Source organism: Naumovozyma dairenensis, chromosome 4 (assembly GCF_000227115.2).
Source record: "Naumovozyma dairenensis CBS 421 chromosome 4, complete genome".
Taxonomy (NCBI): Eukaryota; Fungi; Ascomycota; class Saccharomycetes; order Saccharomycetales; family Saccharomycetaceae; genus Naumovozyma; species Naumovozyma dairenensis.
The window spans coordinates 1,183,595-1,209,518 of NC_016482.1; the positions used below are offsets into that span (position 1 = coordinate 1,183,595).

General features: G+C 35.3%; 11 protein-coding genes across 11 annotated transcripts; 7 read left to right on the forward strand and 4 right to left on the reverse strand.

The window, feature by feature from the left end:
* Positions 1 to 192: 192 nt before the first annotated feature.
* On the forward strand, positions 193 to 987 carry SDH2 (succinate dehydrogenase iron-sulfur protein subunit SDH2; the record flags this gene model as incomplete). The annotated part of the gene is made up of 1 exon (XM_003670003.1): positions 193 to 987. The coding sequence occupies one exon, from the start codon at positions 193 to 195 to the stop codon at positions 985 to 987; it is 795 nt and encodes a 264-aa protein (XP_003670051.1).
* Positions 988 to 1,351: 364 nt separating this feature from the next.
* ATG10 (E2-like conjugating enzyme) lies at positions 1,352 to 1,834 on the forward strand (the record flags this gene model as incomplete). Its single annotated transcript, XM_003670004.1, has 1 exon — positions 1,352 to 1,834. The coding sequence occupies one exon, from the start codon at positions 1,352 to 1,354 to the stop codon at positions 1,832 to 1,834; it is 483 nt and encodes a 160-aa protein (XP_003670052.1).
* Positions 1,835 to 2,052: 218 nt separating this feature from the next.
* Positions 2,053 to 4,065, reverse strand: FPS1 (Fps1p; the record flags this gene model as incomplete). Its single annotated transcript, XM_003670005.1, has 1 exon — positions 2,053 to 4,065. One exon carries the CDS (start codon positions 4,063 to 4,065, stop codon positions 2,053 to 2,055), a length of 2,013 nt encoding a protein of 670 aa, XP_003670053.1.
* Positions 4,066 to 4,589: 524 nt separating this feature from the next.
* Positions 4,590 to 5,360, forward strand: RPL8B (60S ribosomal protein eL8; the record flags this gene model as incomplete). Its single annotated transcript, XM_003670006.1, has 1 exon — positions 4,590 to 5,360. One exon carries the CDS (start codon positions 4,590 to 4,592, stop codon positions 5,358 to 5,360), a length of 771 nt encoding a protein of 256 aa, XP_003670054.1.
* Positions 5,361 to 5,786: 426 nt separating this feature from the next.
* Positions 5,787 to 6,347, reverse strand: LDB18 (Ldb18p; the record flags this gene model as incomplete). Its single annotated transcript, XM_003670007.1, has 1 exon — positions 5,787 to 6,347. One exon carries the CDS (start codon positions 6,345 to 6,347, stop codon positions 5,787 to 5,789), a length of 561 nt encoding a protein of 186 aa, XP_003670055.1.
* A 704-nt stretch (positions 6,348 to 7,051) lies between these two features.
* On the forward strand, positions 7,052 to 9,148 carry FRE6 (putative ferric-chelate reductase; the record flags this gene model as incomplete). The annotated part of the gene is made up of 1 exon (XM_003670008.1): positions 7,052 to 9,148. One exon carries the CDS (start codon positions 7,052 to 7,054, stop codon positions 9,146 to 9,148), a length of 2,097 nt encoding a protein of 698 aa, XP_003670056.1.
* Positions 9,149 to 9,606: 458 nt separating this feature from the next.
* On the reverse strand, positions 9,607 to 11,331 carry NDAI0D05010 (sugar porter family MFS transporter; the record flags this gene model as incomplete). The annotated part of the gene is made up of 1 exon (XM_003670009.1): positions 9,607 to 11,331. The coding sequence occupies one exon, from the start codon at positions 11,329 to 11,331 to the stop codon at positions 9,607 to 9,609; it is 1,725 nt and encodes a 574-aa protein (XP_003670057.1).
* A 2,149-nt stretch (positions 11,332 to 13,480) lies between these two features.
* NDAI0D05020 (sugar porter family MFS transporter) lies at positions 13,481 to 15,202 on the reverse strand (the record flags this gene model as incomplete). Its single annotated transcript, XM_003670010.1, has 1 exon — positions 13,481 to 15,202. One exon carries the CDS (start codon positions 15,200 to 15,202, stop codon positions 13,481 to 13,483), a length of 1,722 nt encoding a protein of 573 aa, XP_003670058.1.
* A 719-nt stretch (positions 15,203 to 15,921) lies between these two features.
* On the forward strand, positions 15,922 to 16,392 carry NDAI0D05030 (uncharacterized protein; the record flags this gene model as incomplete). The annotated part of the gene is made up of 1 exon (XM_003670011.1): positions 15,922 to 16,392. The coding sequence occupies one exon, from the start codon at positions 15,922 to 15,924 to the stop codon at positions 16,390 to 16,392; it is 471 nt and encodes a 156-aa protein (XP_003670059.1).
* Positions 16,393 to 22,659: 6,267 nt separating this feature from the next.
* PRP21 (Prp21p) lies at positions 22,660 to 23,601 on the forward strand (the record flags this gene model as incomplete). The annotated part of the gene is made up of 1 exon (XM_003670012.1): positions 22,660 to 23,601. One exon carries the CDS (start codon positions 22,660 to 22,662, stop codon positions 23,599 to 23,601), a length of 942 nt encoding a protein of 313 aa, XP_003670060.1.
* A 1,272-nt stretch (positions 23,602 to 24,873) lies between these two features.
* NDAI0D05050 (uncharacterized protein) lies at positions 24,874 to 25,515 on the forward strand (the record flags this gene model as incomplete). The annotated part of the gene is made up of 1 exon (XM_003670013.1): positions 24,874 to 25,515. One exon carries the CDS (start codon positions 24,874 to 24,876, stop codon positions 25,513 to 25,515), a length of 642 nt encoding a protein of 213 aa, XP_003670061.1.
* Positions 25,516 to 25,924: the final 409 nt, after the last annotated feature.

Genomic DNA, 25,924 nt, shown 5'->3' on the forward strand with positions numbered 1-25,924 from the left:
GGTCTTTGGGTTTTAGAGATATTAACTACAGGCGTAACCAACCCTCTCCACAAGGATTATATATAAACAGACATGACGGAGAAAGAAATCATTTGTTTTACACAATAACGGATCATACTCTATATAAGTCAAATAGCTAGGAACTATATACCAAAATAATATACATCATTTATTGAAAAAAACCCTGATACTATGTTAAGTACGTCCATGAAAAGTATATATTCATCTTCTCTAAATGCTTTCGGTAGAAGGTATTTTAGAGTTGGTCTCCCACAGGCTCAGCGATTAAAACAATTCAAAATTTATAGATGGAATCCAGATAGCCCTGCTAAGAAGCCCTTCTTAGAAACATTCCAAGTTGATTTAGATGACTGCGGGCCAATGGTTCTAGATGCCCTTATAAAGATTAAAAACGAGAAAGATTCAAGTTTGGCATTCCGTAGATCATGCAGAGAAGGTGTGTGTGGGTCATGTGCAATGAATATCGGAGGAAGAAATACACTGGCCTGCACATGTGAAATCGACAATAATCTGAAGCAAGAAACCAAAGTTTACCCTTTACCACATATGTTCATCATTAAGGATCTAGTTCCCGATTTAACCAATTTTTTCCAACAATATAAATCCATACAACCGTACTTACAGAGAAACTCTTTCCCAAAGGGAAGAGAAATCCTACAAAGCCCTGAGGATCGTAAGAGGCTGGATGGATACTATGAATGTATCCTTTGTGCATGTTGCTCTACCGCATGCCCATCTTATTGGTGGAACCAGGAACAATATTTGGGACCTGCAGTATTACTACAAGCTTATCGTTGGCTTGTCGACTCAAGAGATCAAGCTTTTAAGGAAAGGAAGAAGATGTTGGAAAATGCGTTATCACTATATAGGTGCCATTTTATACTGAATTGTACAAGGACTTGTCCAAAGGGATTGAATCCCGCCTACGCAATTGCACAAATAAAGAAACAGTTGGCAACCTTTTAGTCTACAATCTCTCCCATCCTTTGTTCTTCCATCCCTTTTTCTACTTGGTGATATTGAATATGATATCCGTTAGTATATAACACTCCTGCAACTTATTTATTCTGTTAATTATATCGTTTCTTCAGTTACACTATGATTACAAAATACACATATTTTCTAGCAATTTTATTTAGTGAATATATAGTTTTTTGACTATATTTTTAACCTTCTTCTTGTTAGTTTGGTAATTTGGTTTTTGCCGTTTTATTCGCTAGATTCCCTTTAAGTCAGTAGTTAGCGGACGCATACTTAAGGCGACTTAACGAAGGGATTGAAGACAATCCTTCAAGCTGTTATAAGATATAATAGATTACTTAACCAAACGATGATAAGTCATGAAGAGTATAAACAACAATTAAAGAATCTTTATGAATCCACAGGCTTTCAAGAATGGGGAAAATGCAAACATATTCATCTATCTCCAAGTTATGATTGGCTATCAATCAACGCTGATTTCCCCTCTAACCCTAATATATCTCCAGAGCAGCAAGACTTCGCTCACCTCGAATTGAAAATTGTTTATTCTGTTGTGTATAAAGAACCGCAATTGTTGTTGCGTGTCTGGAAATACGCTGTTGATGAAACCGGTATTACAGTTAAGGTTCCCGTTTTCCCACCGGACATTAAAGACTTTTTAAATCTTCCTGCTTGGATCCAAATTAACTTAGATATTCATTCCCATGATGGCCTTGCGGAAACATGGTACTTCATACATCCTTGCGACACTTCTGAAATTGTTGGTATGTGTCACCATGAGAAGTATCTAGAGCGATGGACTAGTACCTTTGTATCCAGTTTGCTACCGTAAGATTTATTATATACGAGTCAAAAAGTGTTCACCAACCGTAGTGCAGTCCCCCAATATATATGTGTGTGATAATGTAGTTGTAGCATAATAAAACTTTTCCCTGCTATTAATTACTATCTATATTTGCAGCTATATATCGATATAACTTTTACATATGGATAGATACCTTCCTATTATTGTCTATTTTATCCAGTTGTCACAATTGATGATGGAATGAACTAGTCGAAGCTGCTTGTACTTGCAGAATGAACTGCGTCTAAAGATGTCGTTTCTATTGATTCTTGTTCCTCTAAAATAGTGGGAATACCTGCATCAGTTCGCTCAACTCGATGCACAGATTTGAACTGAACAGCTTTTTCAGGCATATCTTCTTCATTTACTGGTTTCTTCTTTTTATTGAATTTATTATCGCTAAGGGTACTCCTAATAGCAGAGATATTATCGTTGAGTTCATCTTCTCCATAAGAGAAACCACTTAGCTCGGATGTCGTTCGAGCCTTTGTTCTGTGGCTCCATCCTGGTCTTCTGAACCATAATTTTAATAGCATCTCTTTATATACAGCAAGGGGCCAATTAACAGGTGACTCATGACCTTGATAGATACAAACATCATATGCCAAACCGCCGGCTATTGCGCCTATGATGGGAGAAACTATGGGGACCCAGAAGAAATGATGATGAGCTACCCATAACATTTTTCTATCAAATCCAACTGCGTATAAAGCTAGTCTTGGTCCCAAATCTCTAGCCATATTCATTGCTGTACCTGTTTGATATGCTAAAGAAGCATTAATCATGAAAATAAGAATAAACATCATAAGGGGGAACAAATCTGAGGATAGACATGTATATGGATCAGTGATACCGAAGACACCAGCTTGAAGCATGGCACCACATAAGAATTCTGAAATAAATTGTCTTGAACTTGATAAATATGGTTTTGGAACCACACAAAACATTGATGCGACAGCCTCAGTTTTCCACCATTCTTCATATGTTTGTACAATGACTTCTTTATAATAAATGAAAAGAATTAATGCACCACAAAATGCACCTAGTAATTGGGCACCGATATAAATAGGAACTTTTTGAGCAGGAAATCCTCTATATATAAAATTTGCAATTGTTATAGATGGATTTAAATGGGCACCTGATATGGCACTTCCACCAGCACAAAAATATCCCATGACCACTGCACCAGCCCATCCCAGGGCAATATCATCAAATGTACCGCCTGACACGGAGGACACGAGGTTTTCTAATGTTTGTATTATTTTTATACTTCCAGTATCAACGTCTGCATCGCCTTGTAATTCATTCAAGGCATCATTGAATTGTTTTTGTTGATATTTTCCAGCTGCAAGTACTTGACAAACAACAGCAGATCCATAAATTATCATGACCATTGTTCCCATGAATTCCGCTAGAAATTCCTTCAAATAACTGTTTTTAACAATAGACCATCGGTTAATTGGATGATACGTTGAAGGTAAGACTGTTGGAGTTTGAGGATTTTGGTATAACGTTTTGGGTTTAACTATAATAGGTACATTATTCTTTTCATGAGCATCATCATAATCTTGAATTGCTGACCTATTAGTATTTGTACGCGAAATATTTACATTGCCATCATTGTTATTAATAGTATTAGTTGTATTGCTTGATCTTCTTACCCTCAACTGGTCAATGTTATTGTCAATAGTTGGAGATGGATGCTCCAAATTATCACTATAAAATTGACCTATATTAAGCACGTTACTTGAGACAGTCGGTGTCCTTTGTCTGGTATTATTAATATTATTATTACTCGAGTCAGATCTTCCGATTCGACCACTCTTTTGGTTCCATTGCGATGACATATCCAAATTGGGTACAATTTCATGAATGGTAGAATTATTTGGTCCATTGGAAGGATGTTGCGGGATATAATAGGGTTTGGGTTTCTGGTTAGATGTAAAAGGGATTGGTTTAAAATCCTGCATCTCGTAATCATAATCATCATCATCATTATTATTATCATAATGATTATATCGGTTTCTTTTGGTAGCATTATCATTAAAATTGTCATTATTATTGTTTTCATTAGTATTATTATTTATTTTATTTGAGGCATTTTCTGCTAAATAATCATTCAAAGCAGCTGAATTAGAGTTGTTACTTTTATTTGCATTCTCATTTTTGTTTTTGTTTTTGTTTATCGATTCTTCCCAAACTGGTGAAGGTACAGACATGGCCAAGTCATTCCTTGAAATGTTGCAACGAAAAATGTCAATTTTATTTTCAGCTTACAATTTTGAATTTATTTATCCATTGTATTGAAATTAATTGATGACAGATTGAATATTCAGTCTGTTTTTCTAATTTTTCAGTCTGATTTTAGAAAATGTGACTGTTCTTTAAAGATGTTTGGGTGGTTCATATTTACACCCAGACATTGAAAATTTAATTTGAAAACCAATAAAAAAATCGATTTTTCTCTTGAAACATTTCCCTGAAAAAATAACTCGGGAAATACTGTCGATGACGCGAGAAAATCTTGGAAATTTCACAATATCGATATTTTCCACGTAATAAGCAAATAGGCGGAAATGGTAAGTATGCTGTCCAAGGGCGGTTAACCATTGAGGAAATACGAAACAATGATAGATATGCAGAATAATCGTAGAAGTAGAGTAGATTTCAACTTGTTCTTATATATTGGCTTTTTAGATTTTTTTATATTTGTTAAATAAGTGAACAAAAACATCGATCAAAAATGGCTCCAGGTAAGAAAGTTGCTCCAGCTCCATTTGGTGCTAAATCCACCAAGTCTTCTAAGGCTAAGAACCCATTGACTCACTCTACTCCAAAGAACTTTGGTATTGGTCAATCCATTCAACCAAAGAGAAACTTGTCCAGATACGTCAAATGGCCAGAATATGTTAGATTACAAAGACAAAAGAAGATCTTATCTATCAGATTGAAGGTTCCACCAACCATTGCTCAATTCCAATACACTTTGGACAGAAACACTGCTTCTGAAACTTTCAAATTATTCAACAAATACAGACCAGAATCTTCAGCTGAAAAGAAGGAAAGATTAACTAAGGAAGCTGCTGCCATTGCTGAAGGTAAGACTAGACAAGAAGCTTCTCCAAAGCCATATGCTGTTAAGTTTGGTTTGAACCATGTTGTCTCTTTGATTGAAAACAAGAAGGCTAAGTTAGTTTTGATCGCTAATGATGTTGACCCAATTGAATTGGTTATTTTCTTACCAGCTTTATGTAAGAAGATGGGTGTTCCATACGCCATTGTCAAGGGTAAGGCTAGATTAGGTACTTTAGTTAACCAAAAGACTTCTGCTGTCGCTGCTTTGACTGAAGTTAGATCTGAAGATGAAGCTGCTTTAGCTAAGTTGGTTTCTACCATTGATGCTAACTTTGCTGACAAATACGATGAAGTTAAGAAGCACTGGGGTGGTGGTATCATGGGCAACAAAGCTCAAGCTAAGATTGCCAAGAAGGCCAAAGCTTCTGAATCCGCTTAAGTGGTTTGAAATATCAAGAAATATTTTTAATTTGCATGTAATTTAGTATTATTTTTATATATTTTAAAAACTTAAGAGAATAAATAATAAAAACCAATAAAAACTCAATAAGTAAGTAGGAATACAGCAACTTATGTATAGGTAAGGTAATGTCTAACGATAAATGAGGTGAGAAGATTAATTGCAATCGGCAAGTTTCAAATGAGTGTTTCGTGTACGACATTCTATCTTTAGAAGTATTCTATAGACCTAGCTTTGTACTAAGCTATTAAGAGGATATGCAAATGGATGTAATGATACAAATCCGGACGGTTCACTTACATCGAAAGAGTTATCTTGGAATGTATGTCAGCATGCCTATATATGCATATTTTTATTTATCGAAACACACGCGTGTAATCACAATAATCAGTACACTTTCCTGAACTAAAACTCTATGGTATTTATTAGGTCGTCTATTTTTTGTGACATATCTGCAAGTTGAAATTGCATTTCTTGGAACCGAGCATTGATTGCGTAATTAGATTTCAAATAAAATCTAGAAAGTAAAAGAGACTTCATCAGTAACAATCTTGAATAGCTAAATAAATAAGGTAGTTTTGTTAAGCTTGTAGACTTCTCGGGGAAGGCCTGTATATTCGATATTGAATCCATATTAATTGATTGTTCGGATTCTTCTTCGAGCTCATTGAGATTAAATAATAATTCCTTAATTGAATCAGCACAAACCAAGACTGTCTGTAACGGTAATGTTGATAGTGAGGAACTTGATTGTTCATCCATGGTGGAAATTGATTTATTCAATAAAGCAAGCATTGTTTGATCGTATTTATTACCTTGGTAACATATACCGTACAGTTTAGAGGATAACGTAAGCACTTTGGACGGGATATCACTATCCAATCCTGTCACATCTCCAATGGATTGTTCGAGAATGTCTACTCTAGCTTCCAACAAGTCAAGAATCTCGCTTATATTCTCTTTCATGTTCCCAATTGTATTACCATGTGCTTTAGTAGCGAGCAAAGTTTTACCGGTGTTTTTGGTCGAATTCTAGAAATATATATTGGCTTGTACTTCCACTTTGAAGATCGTTATAGTCTTAAGAATTGATTGTTATAAGAAAACATTGGAAGCTTGATAGCGCCGCTATAAATAAACCCATATATTCATATCACGTGCAAAAATGCCATTGGAGTCTCAGATATAATTCAGGAGCTGATTGTGTTGTCCCTATATATATACCACACGGGAATAAGAATCCAACAGGAATTAATTATTTCCGCTTCTTTTAAGTACAAACAAACAGACAGTGGCCGTACGTAGGTGATAAACGGACAAATATTTAATCTACGTGATAATTCAAAGGAAAACGAGCGAGAGGGAGTAACAGGGAAATAATGGCACCCATTTTCTTAAATATACATGGAAGAAACGCAGCAGTAGTAATCTCCTCAACTTTAGGAAGAACCCATTCTTAAGTATAAAGTTTATTCTGAAGAAGATGAGCGAAGGCTATGTTGCAGTCTCTTCAGATCTAATATTCGTTTTGGTTTTCTTGGATCATAATGCGATGTAAATATTTTGGTAGCATCAAGATCAGACAATAACCATTTCCCATGTATAACTGTAAAACCACCAAACAGTAGTACAATCAATCTTTTTGATAGTTATATTGATCAACTACCTTTATGCGAGAGAGATTTTACTGGCATACTCCCAAGAAGGATGTATGGGAAAAAAACTCCGTCATGGCATGTGCCTCATATTTAACTAAATTGGATTGGAATTATAAAACCAGTGCAGAAGAGCAAAAACAGCTACAATTTTATTCCACTCTATGCGATTATAAACCTGCCTTAGGTAGTTGGTCTCTTTGCATATATGGAATGTTAAATGACAAAGGCATGAATCCAAATAATAGTACGTTTGAGAAATGTTTAGAATCTTTGCAAGGTTTATGTTCATTATCGAATTCTACTACTGCCAATCTGACAATAGGTCAATATCATAATGTCTTGAACAATGCTACACGTTTTGCAATACCCGAACCTACTGACAGTACTAGGCCCATCGAGTACCCCGTGGCAATGAACCAGACTTTCAGATCAAGATATGGAGAAGCTTTCCATACTCATGCATATAACCTTGATATAAGTAACTATTATGGGCTTCTTCTCTGTTCATACTTCCTATTTGTATTATTAGTAGCAAGCTGTTTCCAATATTGGGATCGTACAGGATTCAACGCCGTCTTATTTAAACATAAATTCTTCAATTACATTAGGGGCCATTTCCTTCTACCCACACTACTCAAGAATCATGCAAACTATACTAATTTCAAATCCATTACCCTTGGACTATTTCCAACAAGATTGGAAACCGCCTACTTATTCGGATACCAATTGACACATCTCATATTTATATGTATAGATTATAATTATGACCCCTATAATTTGCTATTCAAATCAAAATCATTACAAAGAATACGTTTCTTTGCCGATAGAACAGGAATAATGGCATTTGCACAACTCCCATTAATCATTTTGTTTAGTACAAGAAACAATATATTTGAATATTTCACAGGTTTCAAATATTCCACTTTCATAATGTTCCATAAATGGATCGGTAGAACAATGGTCCTTGATCTAATATTACATGCCTTTGCATATACCATATATGCAGTAAACTATAAGAACTTGAGTCACTCGAGTAAACAATCGTATTTCCAGTTCGGTATAGTAGCATGTTTCATCGCTATACTAATGATAATATTATCTATAGGTTTAATTAGGAAAAATTTCTATGAAACTTTCCTTTATTCACATATAATATTGGCTATATTGTTTTTCTATTCATGTTGGAAGCATGTGGAAAAACTTGGTTGGAAAGAATGGATTTTCAGCTCATTAGCTATTTGGGCCATGGAAAGAATATTCCGTCTAATACAATTGTTAAATTTCGGTGCCCCACTTGCTAAATTTCAATTATACGGCAAGGATCTCATTAGAATAACGATACCGAAAACTCCCAAGATGAATTGGAATGGTCGACCCGGTCAATATGGGTTTCTATACGTTTTACATCCTTTGATCTTTTGGCAATCACATCCTTTCACATTTATAGATGCTGATGACCATTTAATTATCGTTGCAAGAGCTAAAACTGGAGCCACTCATACCATTTTCAAACAATTGGTCAAACAAGGTGGATCTACACAATTTCATGTCTCAATAGAAGGCCCATATGGGACACCAACAAATTTGCATCATTTTACGAATGTATTATTATTAGCTGGAGGTAGTGGGCTACCGGGACTCCTTGACCATGCTTCCATTTTAGCACAAGATGCATTGAAATCAAATAAAATTGTATACATTACATTAATATTGGTGGTTCGTGGCCATGATATATTAAAAGCATTTAAAAAGGAAATATTAGCATTAAAACCATTGAAAATTAATTTAATTATATATGATACTGCCCTACAACTAGCCGGATTTGGAGAAGCTACACCAAATTCAGATTCTACGAATTCATTTCATGAACCATTGTTACAATCAACGTCAAATATTCTGAAAGATTTGCAAGGATCTGCTATTATCTATTATAAAAGGCCTAATTTGGAGAAAGTCCTGAGTGATGCATGTGATGAGAATAAAGGGTTAGCTATCGTGTGCTGCGGGCCTCCTAGTTTTGTAGATATAGTTAGAAATAATACTGCAAAACAAGTACTCAAACATCCTAATAAGGCAATTCAATACTTTGAAGAATTCCAATGTTGGTAAATTAACTAAACAAATGCATACATAGAACAAAAATAATAAAAGCATATACTTTGTAAACTGTATAAATTACATCATACCATACTTAGCACATCCTTCTTATATAGGAAACGTAAATATATATGTTGTTTATTACTACGATTTTACAACAGTGTAACTCATCATTTCCGGATCAAGTCAAGCGATGAGTTTCTCTCTTCTCCAATAGTCTATAAAGTATATAAGCAGTAAGTATTAAAAAATTGCTTTAAAGGACAGTTTAAAGAAATATTAGGAAAAAACAGATATATATAAGATATATCTTAAACTGATATATTAATATGATTGTAGATATACAGAATATATAAACGTAGAAACTTACTTTGTGGATATTATTATTAACGAAAAAATTTTTAACAGAAAAACATGAAGAAAGAAAATCGTCAAATTGTCATTAGATGATAGCACGGATCACCATCTATCTATTTACCAAGCATTCTCTTGTATAATGGCTTGTCATCACTAGCCATAGCATTAACATCATAGTCAGCATCTCTTCTAGATGGTGGAACCCATTGGGCAGATTTCCATGGTAAGACACCTTCTTCCCACATAGTGTTTACTTCTTCTAATGTTAAACCTTTAGTTTCTGGAACAAATAAAAACACATATACCCAGGCAAAACATAGACAACCCATGAAAACATAACCGTAGTAGAAATCGATAGCACCAGTGATAAATGGAGTGAAGAAACCTAGTAAGAAATTCCAGAACCAATTGGCTGCGATAGCTAACGACATACCCTTAGCTTTGATTCTTAATGGGAAGGATTCAGAAACAATAACATAAGCACATGGAGCCCAAGTGGTAGCAAAACAGAAAATGAAGAACATAGTGAAACAAATCATACAGTTACCAGCGCCCTTAGAAGATGGTTGATCTTTACCATTTGGCCATAATCTGGTGACACCGACGGAAGCGAAGACAACCATACAACAAATCATACCGGCAGCACCCCATAATAGACAAGTACGACGGCCAAATCTATCAACAATGTAAATAGCTGGGAAGGTGGAGACAAAATTGACGACACCAATAATGACAGATGTTTGGAACCCATCATTTAGCCCCACAGAGGCAAAAATCAAAGTACCGTAGAAAAAGAAGTAGTTAGCACCAGTCAATTGTTGTAATGTTTGAATCATAATACCCATAATGACACGATGGAGGACCTTACCCTTGGTTTGAAACAATTCACCCCATGAGGCAGAACCAGCGGCCTTTTCAAGTTCAACACCTGCAGTCAAGAACTCAACTTCAGCGATAACGGATGGATCGTCAACTGAGACCTTGTTTGATCTAGCTACAGAACGTCTGGCTTCATCGAATTGACTGACTTCGATTAAGAAACGTGGAGATTCTGGGACGAAAAGCATGGCAGCAATCATAAATAAGGCCCAAGCAAAACCTAAACCTAATGGAACTCTCCATTGAACAGAGTTAGAGTAGTTTCTGGTACCATAATTAGTACAGTAACCTAAGAAAATACCTAAGGTAATCATCAATTGGTAACATGAGACTAAAGTACCTCTGACATGTTTTGGAGAAACTTCGGAAATCAATAATGGAGAATAGACGGCAATACCACCAACACCCATACCAGAGATAATTCTACCGATAAAGTATTGGTACCATTTGTCAATAGAAGCGATTGAGATGACTAAACCGACCATATAGACAATGGTAACAAAAACTAATGCCTTCCTACGACCGTAAATATCACCTAATCTGGAAAACGCTAGACCACCAATAGCACAACCGATATTGAAAATAGCTAATAATAAACCAGTTCTAACCTTAGACAAATAATAAGTACCATCAGCACGTTGTTGACCGAATCTTCTAATCCAATCAGTTTGAGAAACGAAACCGGAAATGGTACCAGTATCCCAACCGTAAACGTAACCACCAAAGGCGATCATTAAACATAAAATTGAGACGGTAACATATTCAGAGGCTGGTTTCTTTGGCATTTCAGCAGGAGGGATATTTACATCATTGAAACCCTTATTTTCCTCCTCTTCACCTTTATTCGATGGAGCCTCCATTATTGAATGGGAACCCGATTCAGATGGTTGACTTTGAAAGTCATTATTAACTCTTTTTGGACCAATTGTTGGATCCGTAATAGGAACTTGGGAATCCATTTTTTTGTTAATTTTTATTTTTTGGAGAAAATTTGTTTGCTTGCGAATGTATTAGTTTTAGTTTGTAATTGAAAAGTTTAATGAATGTGAATCAACTTTTCTTTGATGATATTTTTTATTTTCTAATTGTAAACTGAGAGGAAGAAAATTGAATCTCGAAAAAATTTCTAATAAGATAAAGATTTTATTCTGCTTTTATATCTAACTTTTCGCCCATCGATGTGTTAAACTATCGAGGTTGAATTATTCACCATACCCCACACTGAATTCTCCAGTTCGAACTGAATCTTTCTTCTTTTTCAGCCTTGTTCTTTCTTAGTATCATGTATAACAAACTCGAGCAAAGAATTTCAGCGATGGCATCTTTGCTCTCGAGACCATACCATTTTTTCTCCTCGTTGTGGTTTTTGTTTCTTTTTTTTGCACGTAATCTTTCTTATTCTCGACAGAATGCATTGTGTTCTACCCTTTTCTTTTGACATATTACTTTTTCTACGTAATGACTTGACATCTTCGAAGAGAGGAGGCGATGGACAGCAATTTGTTTGTCGCATTTCTTACTTTGGAGGAAGGGCTCTGGGTGGAGATATCCCCCTTGCTGGATTGGTACTGGTGCTGGAGGGGTAACCATCTCCCCTTACAGCACCTACGTAAGTTACAGGCGGGCTGGGGATTGTCCCGAGAATATCCGATAGCGAGAGAGAGGGGAATACAGAGGGTAACAGCAATTGCAAATTGAAAACCACCACGGTGTTGTCGGGAAGAAAGAAGAAAGGGGAAGGACCTCCTGAAAAGGAAAAACCCCACAAGTTCGAATAATGCAAATGGCTGAAAAATAGGGGAAGGGTTTAAGTTCATTTCTTAAAAAACGGAGTTTATTAGAGCACAGCCGTTTTTTGTATTCTAGTTATCTTCGAAGTTAATTTCTTTTTTGGGCACAAAGTTGTTAGTGGACAGAACGCTCGAAAGGGGAGTCTACTTTCGGAAGGGAAAAAAGGTGGAGAAGAGGTTTTTTGAGCTACAGTTCCCCACAACGGGAGCCTTGTTTTCGCCTACCTATTTCAATTTCTTAACTGTAAAAAAAAACTGAAGCATAACTCTATATCTTCAAATCAAATCAGGTTAGTAACTGCGGTTCTGTTACACACTAATAGAAGAATACGAAAGATATGTTCAATATACTCTTAAGTCACGGGTTCACCTTATCGGGAAGGAAGAAGTACAGTTGGACATTCAAAATAGAGGAAGGAGCAATTGTACGTACAATATAACTTATGGGCTAGTGCCACAATAATGTAAAACAGTACCACAGCGTCATCCCTTCTTTTACATCAATTCAAAGCAAAACTTGCTACCAAAAATATACGTAACCTTAGTGGCTATTGTCTCAACTTGAAACTGTATAGAACATATTTCCAACAAATAAATGGCCGCCCTTTGCAATGTCCTTTCGCAAAGAAAAGAATATGCTTTATCATAGTTCGGAAAATCTAAGACCCTAACTATATCTATAATATCCTCTCTCTTAGAACTACATGTATATCCAATTTTTTCCCAAACCAGCAAAAAAAAGGAAAAAGGATACATGGCGTTTAACGTGGATTACAAATCTTGGAATTAATATCATTGTGAGGTTCTTCATGTGTCCTTCGGTCACATTCCCATTCGGTAATTCTGGAAGGAAGAAATAATTGAAAACCAACTTTCCCTAATATTCAAAGTTCGTAGTACTTAAAAATCTCGATCAAGTAACCTGGATTCAAGACTCTATAACGAATGACATGGAGGAAATATGATGCGCTTAATTGTGTATCTCCGAAGATGAAGTAAATATTATTATGAAATAATCTTAAATATAGGGAAAATATGTGAAGTTAACGACAAAATATGAAACTGAACATTTCCCCAAAAAATTTCCTCTAATACTAATAACATCTATTTCCGACAAAGTTAAGTTTTTACAAAAGGAAATTAATTATAAAAATACAATAAAAGAAAAACATTTAAAAATAGAAATTGCTTATTATTATATAAATATATTCATAAGATTTTACTATATTGTATAAAGCAAAATAATTTGATAGAATTAAGTATAAGTATTAAAAATAGAGAAAAATAGTCATTAAACACCCATTGAATTTAAAGAAGCTTATTTACCAAGCATTCTCTTGAATAATGGTTTGTCATCATTAGCCATAGCATTAACATCATAATCAGCACCTCTCTTGTTTGGTGGGACCCATTCAGATGATTTCCATGGTAAGACACCTTCTTCCCACATAGTGTTGACTTCTTCTAAGGTCAAACCTTTAGTTTCTGGAATGAAGAAGAAAACGTAAACCCAGGAGAAACATAGACAACCCATGAAAACGTAACCATAGTAGAAGTTAATAGCACCAGTGATAAATGGAGTAAAGAAACCTAGTAAGAAATTCCACATCCAGTTAGCAGCAATGGCCAATGACATACCCTTAGCCTTAATTCTCAATGGGAAGGATTCGGAGACAATAACATAGGCACATGGAGCCCAAGTGGTAGCAAAACAGAAAATGAAGAACATAGTGAAACAAATCATACAGTTACCAGCACCCTTAGAAGATGGTTGATCTTGACCATTTGGCCATAATCTGGTGACACCGACGGAAGCGAAGACAACCATACAACAAATCATACCGGCAGCACCCCATAATAGACAAGTACGACGGCCAAATCTATCAACAATGTAAATAGCTGGGAAGGTGGAGACAAAATTGACGACACCAATAATGACAGATGTTTCGAAACCATCTTCTAAACCAGAAGAAGCGAAAATCAAAGTACCGTAGAAGAAGAAGTAGTTTGCACCAGTCAATTGTTGTAATGTTTGAACCATAATACCCATAATAACACGATGTAAAATCTTACCCTTGGTTTGGAACAATTCACCCCATGAAGCAGAACCAGCAGCCTTTTCAGCTTCAACACCTGCAGTCAAAAATTCGACTTCAGCGATAACAGATGGATCATCGACAGTTAATTTATTGGATCTAGCGACAGAAAGCTTAGCTTCTTCGAATTGACCGACTTCGATCAAGTAACGTGGAGATTCTGGGACGAAGAACATGGCAGCAATCATAAATAAGGCCCAAGCAAAACCTAAACCTAATGGAACTCTCCATTGAACAGAGTTAGAGTAGTTTCTGGTACCATAATTAGTACAGTAACCTAAGAAAATACCTAAGGTAATCATCAATTGGTAACATGAGACTAAAGTACCTCTGACATGTTTTGGAGAAACTTCGGAAATCAATAATGGAGAATAGACGGCAATACCACCAACACCCATACCAGAGATAATTCTACCGATAAAGTATTGGTACCATTTGTCAATAGAAGCAATAGAAATAATTAAACCGACCATATAGACAACGGTGACAAAAACTAAAGCCTTTCTACGACCGTAAATATCACCTAATCTGGAGAACAATAGACCACCAATAGCACAACCGATATTGAAGATAGCTAATAATAAACCAGTTCTAACTTTAGATAAATAATGAGTACCATCGTGATGCTTTTGACCGAATCTTCTAATCCAATCAGTTTGAGAAACGAAACCGGAAATGGTACCAGTATCCCAACCGTAAACGTAACCACCAAAGGCGATCATTAGACATAAAATAGAGACGGTAACATATTCAGAGGCTGGCTTCTTTGGCATTTCATGAGGAGCGATTTCATTATCACCGAAATCTTTCATTTCATCATCTTCACCCTTATTTGATTGGTTTTCTAAAATCGAGTGAGATCCAGAATCAGATGGGGCCAAATCGTTATCATTAACATTTTGGGAACCAACTGCTGGATCAGCAACGGATGTTTCGTTATTCATTTTTGAGGGAGCTTTTTTTTAGTTGAAAAGTTTTGTGAGTGTGAATCAACTTTTCCTTGATGATTTTTTATGCTTTAATGAGAAATATAAGAAGAGAGAACGAAGGAATTGATAGAATTGAAATTGAAACGTGTCTGCTTTTATATGTTAATTTTTCATCTTTCCCTCGACCTCCAGATTAATTTCCCCAGATCCAGTGTTTCTACGTATTATGTAACGTATTGTACAATAATTTCTTTTTTTCTTGCTTCCAAATGAAAATTTGGAAGTAATATCAGTTTGTTGTTTCTTTTGTAATGCAATTCCGTACAAGCGTTTCTGAGTAAAAGTGAAACGGGAGACACCCCGCCGAATATATTTCTTTTTGACAGGCCAGTCCGAAGAAAAAGCTTCAAGGAGAAAATCCTTTCTGTATATTCAAGTATGAGGGTACCTGGGTTCTTGATGTGGAAGTCACGAAACTTTCGCAGGAGTTATTCCAGAAGTAGTGCCAACACCTCGAAGAAAAAATAGAAATGTTTTTTTCTTCATTTTGACGAATGTACGTAGGGGTCTTCGTTTGTGTTCCCCACTTTCATGGAGGCTGTACGAGAGTCTCCACGTGCGGAGGAACCCCTCGGTGTGTGGTCGTAAATTCGGGGTACATTTTTCCGAAGATGTAAAATTTTAAGTAAAATGCCTGTACAAAAATATTTCATTTGAAGAAGAGGATGTGGTAAATGAAAAAAGAAAAGGACAAGAGCTTCCTTCGGATTTCTACATTCCGGGGACTGTTCTTTGTAAGGAAAGTTGTGACAGGACGGCAAGGGGTCTTCAAATATGTTCTTCTTTGGACCAAAATATCTGTACGGTGTATTGTTAGAGCTCCTCCTGCCAGTCCCGAAAAAACCAGGGAAATTTTTTCCAAGTTATTGAGATGGTGGAAAATAGTCAGCGCAACTCATACTACCTGTGCTATCATTCAAGAGGCCGGGGGCGGGGGGATAGCTGCATATCTGCCACCTTTCCTGTACGTAAAAAGTTTGTCCCCCCAGAAGTCGTTCGTAAATATGCATATACCAATTTGGGTTCCACCGTTCGAAGTTGACAGTTCGAATCGGGGAGTTCGGCCAACAATTAGTATACCCAATTCAGTTATTGAGCAGGGTTCGGTCTTTTTTATAGCACTTGCTTCTGTAATAGAGGTGTGATAATACCAGTATGTGACTGATTGAAAAACTTCTTTATCCTAAGCTCCTTTTCAACCCTTCCTTATTTTAATCTCTGTGGAAAAGTTTTAACCATATCATGGTACAACAGCCAACCTGACCTCGTGCCTAACCCTACCATTTTCTGTATAGCGAAAAGGGCATAATGCACCTGTGTTTAATTAAATGTCTATATATGTACTTTGGTGCCATTAGTCGAATCTTACTTTCTTTTTTCCGTACAAAGTCCATATTGTGGCAAAAAATAGTATTATTTGAGTAAGTTACACCCAGGAAATCTTTACCAAAGTGCTCAGAGAAGACATTGGATGGAAAGACTTATTTAATACTTGTATAATATTTACAGATATTTATATTATAAATGCTCTGAATTGACAGCGTTGCATGTTTTATGTGTCAACATTAGGTGTATGATACTTGAATTATTGGCCATGATGATTTCATAAAGTAGACTAGAATAAAATTAAGACATTATAGACCAGCTATAAGTATTTCTCTACCTTTCTGCAGGGCTTTAACTAAATTTTCAAATTTTTATTTATTCCAGATAAATTCAATCCTATTATTAGCCACAGCCCAACCCTACCCTATTTGGAAAAGATTCCCCTTCATTCCAATTCTTAATCCTAAGCGGTGGCATACCTGTGTGATACGTACATGATGTTGCAGAAGAGATACTTCGTCCTAGTTTCAATTGCTATTGTTATCATAGCATAGAGTCTGCTATATATCTACCCCAGGTTATTATTCCTCTGTGGTGTTTTCTGAGCTACTTTCAGAAAATGTTGGGTATGCCCAACTTGGGGTGATGCTACTTCTTAGCGGAGGAATCCGACGTTTTTATTTCCTTTCTTCCGGTATATCTGAAAAATGCGTATGGGATACCCTTGGGGTCTATACTCTATAGAACTATAGTTTATATTCCATAACTAAGACAGTATAATCAGATGATGTCTTAAACTATGAGCTAGTTTCTATAGAGACAGTGTATATTAATGCCTCCCTCAAATTGGGTAGAAAATGCATAGCACGCTTCTTTGAGTAGATCTGTCTTTTTCATCTAGTCTATACATTGCATATATTATATAGTGGTAAGGACCTGTCTACTATGAGTCAACAAGCCATAATCTCCTTCATAATTTCAATTTTTTTTAATAGACAAATCTTCAAATTTGGGAATACAAATATATATTTGTCCAACCCCCACTTTTTTTAACTGAATGGTTATTAAAAACCTAAGCAATGACAAGTCAAATGCCTCTTCATGTAATATCGTACCCGAGAATGTTGGGGATTCCAGCCTTGATCATGATTAGAAAAAGAAAGAACGTAATAAAACCAGGAAGGGCATGAAGCTTAATACATGCAACAGGGGTTCCCCAGTTTTCCCGAAGAAGGAAACTCGGGGACACAGCGCCCCAGAATTTCGCATTCGGTTGTTTTTCTTTTTTTCCCCTTCGGTTTACGGACGACTGTACCCCGATCCCTTCTAATAATTTTCCCTTGGTTCGACATGTATACGTTCTGCTATAAAACGATTGTACGAAAGCACTTCGACGACCAATTCTCGACGTAGTTACAAATACAAAACCCAGAAAACTTTTCTTCATTATTCTTCCTGAACAAGAGTTCGAAAGATGCTTGGTTGTTTATGGAGAGAGGTACGTCGAAGAGAGTAGTTTCTTACTAAGATTCCCCCCCTCCCCCCACCACCAGATTCTGATATTATCTAAATGTCATTTATGCTATGTACGTAAACGGATAAGAACGAAAGCATAAAATCGAATCTTGTTGTCGAGTAATAATCGTACGTAAGTAGAGATTCACTTATACAAAGATATGAAGTGGGGTACATGCTAAAAAATACCAAGCTGGAATAACTTTTTTGGTAACAACAAAGAAAACCGTTCGATTCCAAAACCTAAAAGTGCAATAACTGGTTACAAGTTCCAGCAGACGTACGATAAGCTGGAACACTACTACAGGACGAATGTCGATAACCACTAAAAAAACCGGAAATAGTGTCGGTTTAATTGGCGGTATTCAGTTCCAGAAACGATGTTAGCTTAGGAACCGTTTGTAGGAGACCGACACACTGATCACGTAACGCATGTCATTTTTTTATACTCGCGTAGTTTTTTCCAGTTTCATATCACGATGGAGTATAATGGCTCTAAAATAATATTATTACACATTGTAATATTGACGTATCCAGTAAACGTACGTAGAAAAACTGAACAATCCTTATATTAGTCGGAAATAGGCTCATACGGCTGAAAGCATTAGTTGGCTAATATTTTTAATATAATTATATATTTTGCTTGAGGTATGTCAGTTGGATAATAAAAGCCCGGAACTAGTAAATCTGAAATATGTAAAAAAAACGACTTTGAGAATAAACTCTGAACTTGTAAGATTGGATCTTTTTTTATATACAGAACCTCCAATACCATCACTATTCGGCTATGAACATTTTGCGAGAGACTAGAGTAATTAGTTTTACCGTAAAAGTCCATTATTTTTAATTTTGATTCACTTCTTGAAATTACCCCATGAACGCATATGTATTTTCTTGAATCAATATATCTTGCTATCGGAGTTTGATTCGGCTTAAGATCATTCTGCCCCATATTAGTGCTGGTTTGTAGGTATTCTTTTTTTCTTGTGACGAAAACTATCGTTGGAAAAAAAGGAAAAAGTATATTCCAACTATAAGAATGTATTTTCATGGTACATGTTCAAGTAGCTAGGGTACCAGATGAGCTCGATACCTTCTTTATTACCACCTTCTACTAATTAAAATAGGAGCTACATAAGAACAATAAGGTTATGATGCATGTGTCCGAGCTCGATGTTTATACTTAGTTAGAAAAGATCTCACCAAGCTCATTCAAGTAAAATGCAACATACACCAATTTTCAGCAAACAAAGATAATAGTTTTGTGGTGATGAAGAAATTGATGTGTCTGGGGTTAGTCGTTGCCTCTCAAAGTAGTCAATATTGTTGCTTTCAGGGTGGCGATAGCCATTGCAGCATGATAATATACACTTGCTTATCTGCCAATTCATTGATGTAGGATCTTCTTCTATGCCATTCTTTCTACAAATGGGTAACCTAATGTTCTCTGCCTTGTAAATTTTGTCATTGATGTAGCTCTTTCATTTAGTAATTACTGTACGCTGCATTCTCTATCATTTTTTATTTACTTTCCATGGTTACCTTTTTGATTCTCAGTCAACATTATTTACCTTAGATGGCTGAAACTAAAAAATATGAAAAATAAATAATAAACGAGAAAAGAAAAAACAGTCCAGGTGTCTTCTAGTTGGCTAAGAATTTAAAAGCTAAATAACAGGTGCAAAGATTAAAATAAAACTAGGCTACATATTTTGTTAAGATCCCAAGGTTTACATTAGATGATTCCAGCTCTTGCTGTTACTGAACAAACGAAATATCATTTTGGAGCGGTGGTTTCACCCTACTGCCTTTCAACAATTTACCAATTCATCATGTTTTCATGCTGCCCAATTTTGTACTATCATGACTAACGTATTCACTAATTCCCATACATTAGTCAATAAGAGCCAAAACTGATCTTGTTGTCCTAGATGTAAGGGCATTACTCTCATATTATCAGATAACTATTACAACCAACTCATTCATTCAATCCCAAAAGTTCGCAAAGTTTGAAGAAAAATTGGGATAGCCAACGCGAGGATTCAACAGAATCATGAAGAGCCCATAGTTCAGAGTTCGCACCACGAAATTGATCAAGAGTTGAACTTTTAGCAGCCCAATTAAATATAGCTTCGTTAATGAGTAACATATAACCGTACTCGGTATCGATCGATTGGATTAACAGAGTCACTGCTGTCAACATAGATGGAAATTTTTAACTTGGGTTCACGATTGGAAATCATCGTAAAGGCATAGTTTTTTAGTAGCATCTAAACAATCATATGTTCTGGTATATCTTTTCCGAAGAGATTCAGTAGGAAAATTGTTGTATTGGGATGTATATCGAGCTTTGAAGGATAGATCTGGTCGGCACATTCGAGCATGGTATTGTAAATCACCGCTCGTTATGCGAGAATCAAAACCGAAATTTTCTGAACTTAGATTTTTAGTAGTAAGGTAATCTGTGTATGAAGGACTTTCGAATGTTGATGATATATTAAGGTAGTGATCAAAGTTGGTGTTCTTAGGGTGGTAGAATGAACATTTTTTATTTTAACGTTATACTTGTCAGCAATAAATGTACTTAATGGGCCTAAAGATTTCAATTTGATATCTGCTGAAAATAGTTCCGTTTGAACTTGGTGTAATAATTCCTTTGCAAAGGCGAAGACGACGAGATCATCAACCTAAATTAATGTGAAAACAAATCCGTTAGTAAAACGTCCATAATAGACATTTCTTCAGACAGTTTGGTAATACGAAATCTGAATTTTGGCTCTTCATGATTGCATCATCGCAGTGGCTATCTAACATCATCGCATGTGCTATCTATTTCTTCAAGCTTTGCAAACTATGTGATTATATAGTCAGTAGTTATATTTATTAGCATGGGATGTATTAACGGTTCTGTATAATAACCAATACCTGTCGAAGTTGGGCCTAAATGGATACCAGGAATGGCAGTAAATTAGAAATCAGGGGGGAAAATCAATGCACTACTCCCAGGTCAAGAATCTCATTATGATGTTATTTACATATCTGAAAGACATAATTGCTGCACATCCAACTACATAGATATATTACTTCGGAATCAACAGCTCCACCATGACCATATACTACTACCACAGGCAATCCTAATGGTGCAACTCAATTATTACCAGAATATACTATCATACCAGGTCCATATGCAACCGAAGGCGGAAAAAGAGTTCAATCCAAAGCCATAACCTAAATTTGATCAGACGTTGGGTCATACCCAAAATAATGAATCTACAGATGAATAATGCAATAAAATAGGTTTCATTAATAATGATTTAATAGTTGAAAACGTATCCAAAATTTATGAGAGCTTAGTGGAAGAAAATCATCAAAGAAACTAAAGCTGACGTCAGACATAGTTATAGAACCCAAGCTGTTCAAATAAAGAGTTTCTCCGTTAAAGAACTAAAGAAGTTTGTAAATACTTTACCCAAAAAATTGCCGTTAAATTACCATAAAATAAATACGCCACACACTAAAAATGAGTAATAGTATGTTTAAAATGTGGGAAGATGAGATGTGCATGTGACGGAAGTATAACGAGCAACAAATTCGATTTTACAAGTAATTTATTCCTTTTATATATAACCTAACTCAGCGGATAGGTTTAGATACAAGCAGTTTTTTCATTAGTAACTTCTTTCTTCGAACCAATAATAACCTGACCTATTACTGGCTTCTGTCTGTGGGTCTGTGCAATTTCAACAGTTTATTTATTGAAAGTAACAAGTGGATTTTCTTGGAAAAAGATGGAATAAAGAAATGCCATTTTTTATTTTTTCTTTTAGAAATCGCCACGTTTGTATTGTATTTCCTGGGTATATAATAATTGACAAAATCACCTAGTATTGTAATTATGTTTTCAGTTTCAACCGAATTATATACCCGAATACGAAATCGAACAGATTGGTGGGCCATGCGTTATTTTCACTTCGTCATTACAGGATTCTTTATCATGTTTGTCGAATGGATAAATAATAATAATAATAATAATAATAGTAGTCATCGATTCAATGTTTAACACATTTTAATTTAAGGCCATGGAAATGTAGGAATATTGTACGCATTGTGGTTGATAAGATAGACTCTATACATTGAATATATAATACTTCCTCTTTCGAAGACTTTTAGAAATAGCACCCTATATGCATTAGCCAATGGTTTTGTCTATTAATCGAAATTATCTCATAAAATATCTAAATACTTAACACCATTTGCTTACGGCGTGATGGCACAAATTATTGCAAAAGGGAACGTCGGTTCTAGTCCTTGATCCTAAAATATTTCATATATTTCGCGTGAAACTTTTTCTCATTGATATTGAAAAATATAACGAAATAAGATGGAAGTCCAGAAAATGGAACAGAAGGAACAGCAGTGTGAAAGAACATCAAATTAATGAACATACTTCTAATATCGGGGCTCAACGTTATACCTTAAATTTGTTCAGAATATTTGTCAACCAGAAACAAGTCACGTTGATTAGTATATATATATACAGTGTGTATTACAACTACGACAATTCCAGCCCGATGTCGTCACCCATAAAAGAAGGTGTTGAAAATGTACAACATAAAGAAAATGATAGCAATATTCAGGTACCAAAGGAACCGTTCAGTTTTATCTTTTCAAACTATCATAAAGATGTTACAAACAAAGATCTTCAAATAATCAGAATCACTGCCGAATATTTCGTCGCTAATGAGATAACCGATCTGAATTCTCTTTTGGTGCAATTGAAGGAATCATTCGAAGATATTTCTCAATTTAATTTCTGCAAAGCAGATCATCCATTAAACGATTTATTTCTGGCATTTATTAATCAATATAAACAAATCAAAATTTGCAGATCCGCCACAGCTCCACCGTGTATTAAAAATACAGGTAAAGACGAATCATCTCAAAACGAATTTCTCCAACGATGCTTTAAAAGATCCATATTTAATGAATATGCAAAGGAGTATCATACAGAGAAGGAGGAAGCTAACAAACTACAAAAGATTCAATTTTATTCGTTTAATTGGACAAAATTTAAAGTTGTAGGTAAAATTATTGTCGACGGCATAGATGAAACCACTGTTCCAGAACCTTTGGATTTCAAAATGCTCTCGCTTAAGAATATTAATAACACTATTTCAACACTATTTAATGAGCCTACTGCGTTTAAAGTGGCTGAATCCGAACCAGGAAAAAAGAGTAAACGTAAATTAAATGTGAGAGGTGCCGGAGAGACACGTCGTAAGAAAAATAAGAATTCCCCCAATTTAAGCACTGAGAATGGGAGAATGATTGAATGCCCAATTACTCATAAGATGGTGGAAGCCGATAATTTTGATAAGCATCTACGAATACTACTTTCAGATCCTAATTATAAACAAGAACGAGAAAAGTACGAGGCGAAACATAGATTAACAAACTTAACTACAGACGAAATATTTGAAAACATCCAACGAATTGTCCAGAAAGGAAAATAAAAACTGTGACATTGTCCATCCAAAGCGTAGCGCCAAAATAACTATAAACTAACCAAAATAAAAAAGCCATCAATTATCCCGCCTAGGAGTTAAGGAAACTATGTATATTTATCTCAGCAAAAAATAAGGGCTATGTAATTGAGGAGTAACATAAACGATCGTTACGAATAGCTGATTCTTCGAAGAGAATAAAGGACTGTTTTTTTGTTGATTCTGTGAATCCGTCTAGTTAGATTATTCATCTTATCTGACATTTGCCAATACTCGCCATTCAAAGTTACCGGTATATCTTTACAGACCTACTAATTATACTATCACCCGATTGATGGTGAATTTTGCACCGATCAATTCAATATCTTCTCCTCAGCACAGTTCTGGACAGTCATAAAATATGAAGAATGTTTACAGAATTGTAATCTTTTTCTTTGGCGCAGTTCATTAATTTTTTTCGCTTCCCAAAATTTTCGTCACAAAAAGAAATCGAGCTTACTTTATTTATCCGCCCTAAGAAAAACCGCAGAATAGTTAATCCTTAATTTCTCTGCTTTCTGTAATGTTACTATTTCTGCGTTTTTATCCTACACAATCTCCCCACAATAAGACGTCAAACTATGAACAAAGAATATGTCGGGGAATGGGCTGTAAAAAAATGGCGTTCAAAAAAGATATTGTTATTATTTTGACCGGATGAATTGGTATAAAATCGATTAATGTATCTTATTCCTTTTCTGTCGGATTTCTTCTCAAGTTCCTCTAAGTTTAATCAGCAAAACAGAAAACCATACATACAATACAAATAAACTCTTTCAAACTTAACTTTTAAAAATTTTCTTATACCAAAAAAATAGAATTAAATAACAATGTCCGGAAATCTCGATTTAGCAAATGAAAGTACTTAGCTTTCAAATACCTCCCAAAATTCCAATATATCAAACCCAATTATAAAAAAAGGAAAACTCAACAATGGAACTCACAGCTACTGAAATAGGACCTGAATTTCAAACTAAACCATTATCCGCATATTTTACAGTAATTATACTTTGTTTAATGATTACCTTTGGTGGATTTATTTTTTTCGGGTGAGATACCGGTACCTAATTTGAAGAAGCTAAACGGTCATTAGCACAATCCAACAAGACTTCTGTTGATGATATTCTTGTCCTAACTGAATTAGATAATATCAATTCTGGTGTGGAAGCTGAAAGGGCTGCTGGGAATGCTTCATGGGGTAAATTATTTTCAACTAGGGATAAAATCTTACAACGTGTAATTATGGGTGCAGTTGTCCAATCTTTACAACAATTAACTGGTTGTAATTATTTCTTCTACTACGGTACTACAATTTTCCAAGCTGTTGGTATGGAAGATTCTTATCTGACTTCTATAGTCTTAGGTGTTGTCAATTTTGCATCTACATTCGCTGCATTATGGACTGTTGAAAGATTTGAGCACAGAAGATGTTTATTATTTGGTTCTGCAGCCATGGCAGTTTGTTTTGTTGTTTTTGCTTCCACTGGTGTTACAGAATTATATCCAAACGGTCATGATCAAGCTACTTCGAAAGTAGCGGATAACATTATGATTGTCTTCACTTATTTATTCATTTTCTTCTTTGCGACTACATGGGCACCTATTCCATTTGTTGTTGTTGCTGAATCTTACCCACTTCTTATCAAAAATCGTGCAATGGCTATTGCAGTTGGTGCAAACTGGATGTGGGGATTCGCTATTGGATTTTGTACACCATTTGTCACAAGTACTATCAATTTCTACTACGGGTTTATATTTTTCGGCTATTTAATTTTCTCTATACTTTACGTGTTTTTCTTTGTTTGTGAAACCAAAGGATTATTATTAGAAAAAGTTACTGAAATGTACGAAGAAGGTGCTGTACCATGGACATCTACCACCTGAGTTGCTGTATCCAAATGAGTAACCCATTATGATGTCGATGCTAACCAAAGATAACGACAAACCCTTTTTTCAAACGAAACTTTTTAAAGACTTCCTGTTCTATAATTTGCGTTTATGACTCATTTTGCACCTGCTTCCTGTTTATATTATGCTCTTTTTTTCAAGTAACCTTTGTACAGATAAAACTATATTTAGATATACACTTACATATATTTTAAAAAAATTCTCATTCGTTCACAAAGATATTATTCTACGTGATATAATAGTTGAAAATTTCTGAGAAAATTTTGAGCCTAAATAAAATTCTATTCTTTATTAAACTAACCAACTAGCAGCATCTTTCTTAAGCTTTCGGATAATCTACAGAAATTCATTTCGGAAAATTTATCGTTTAGAGTGAATTAGTTTC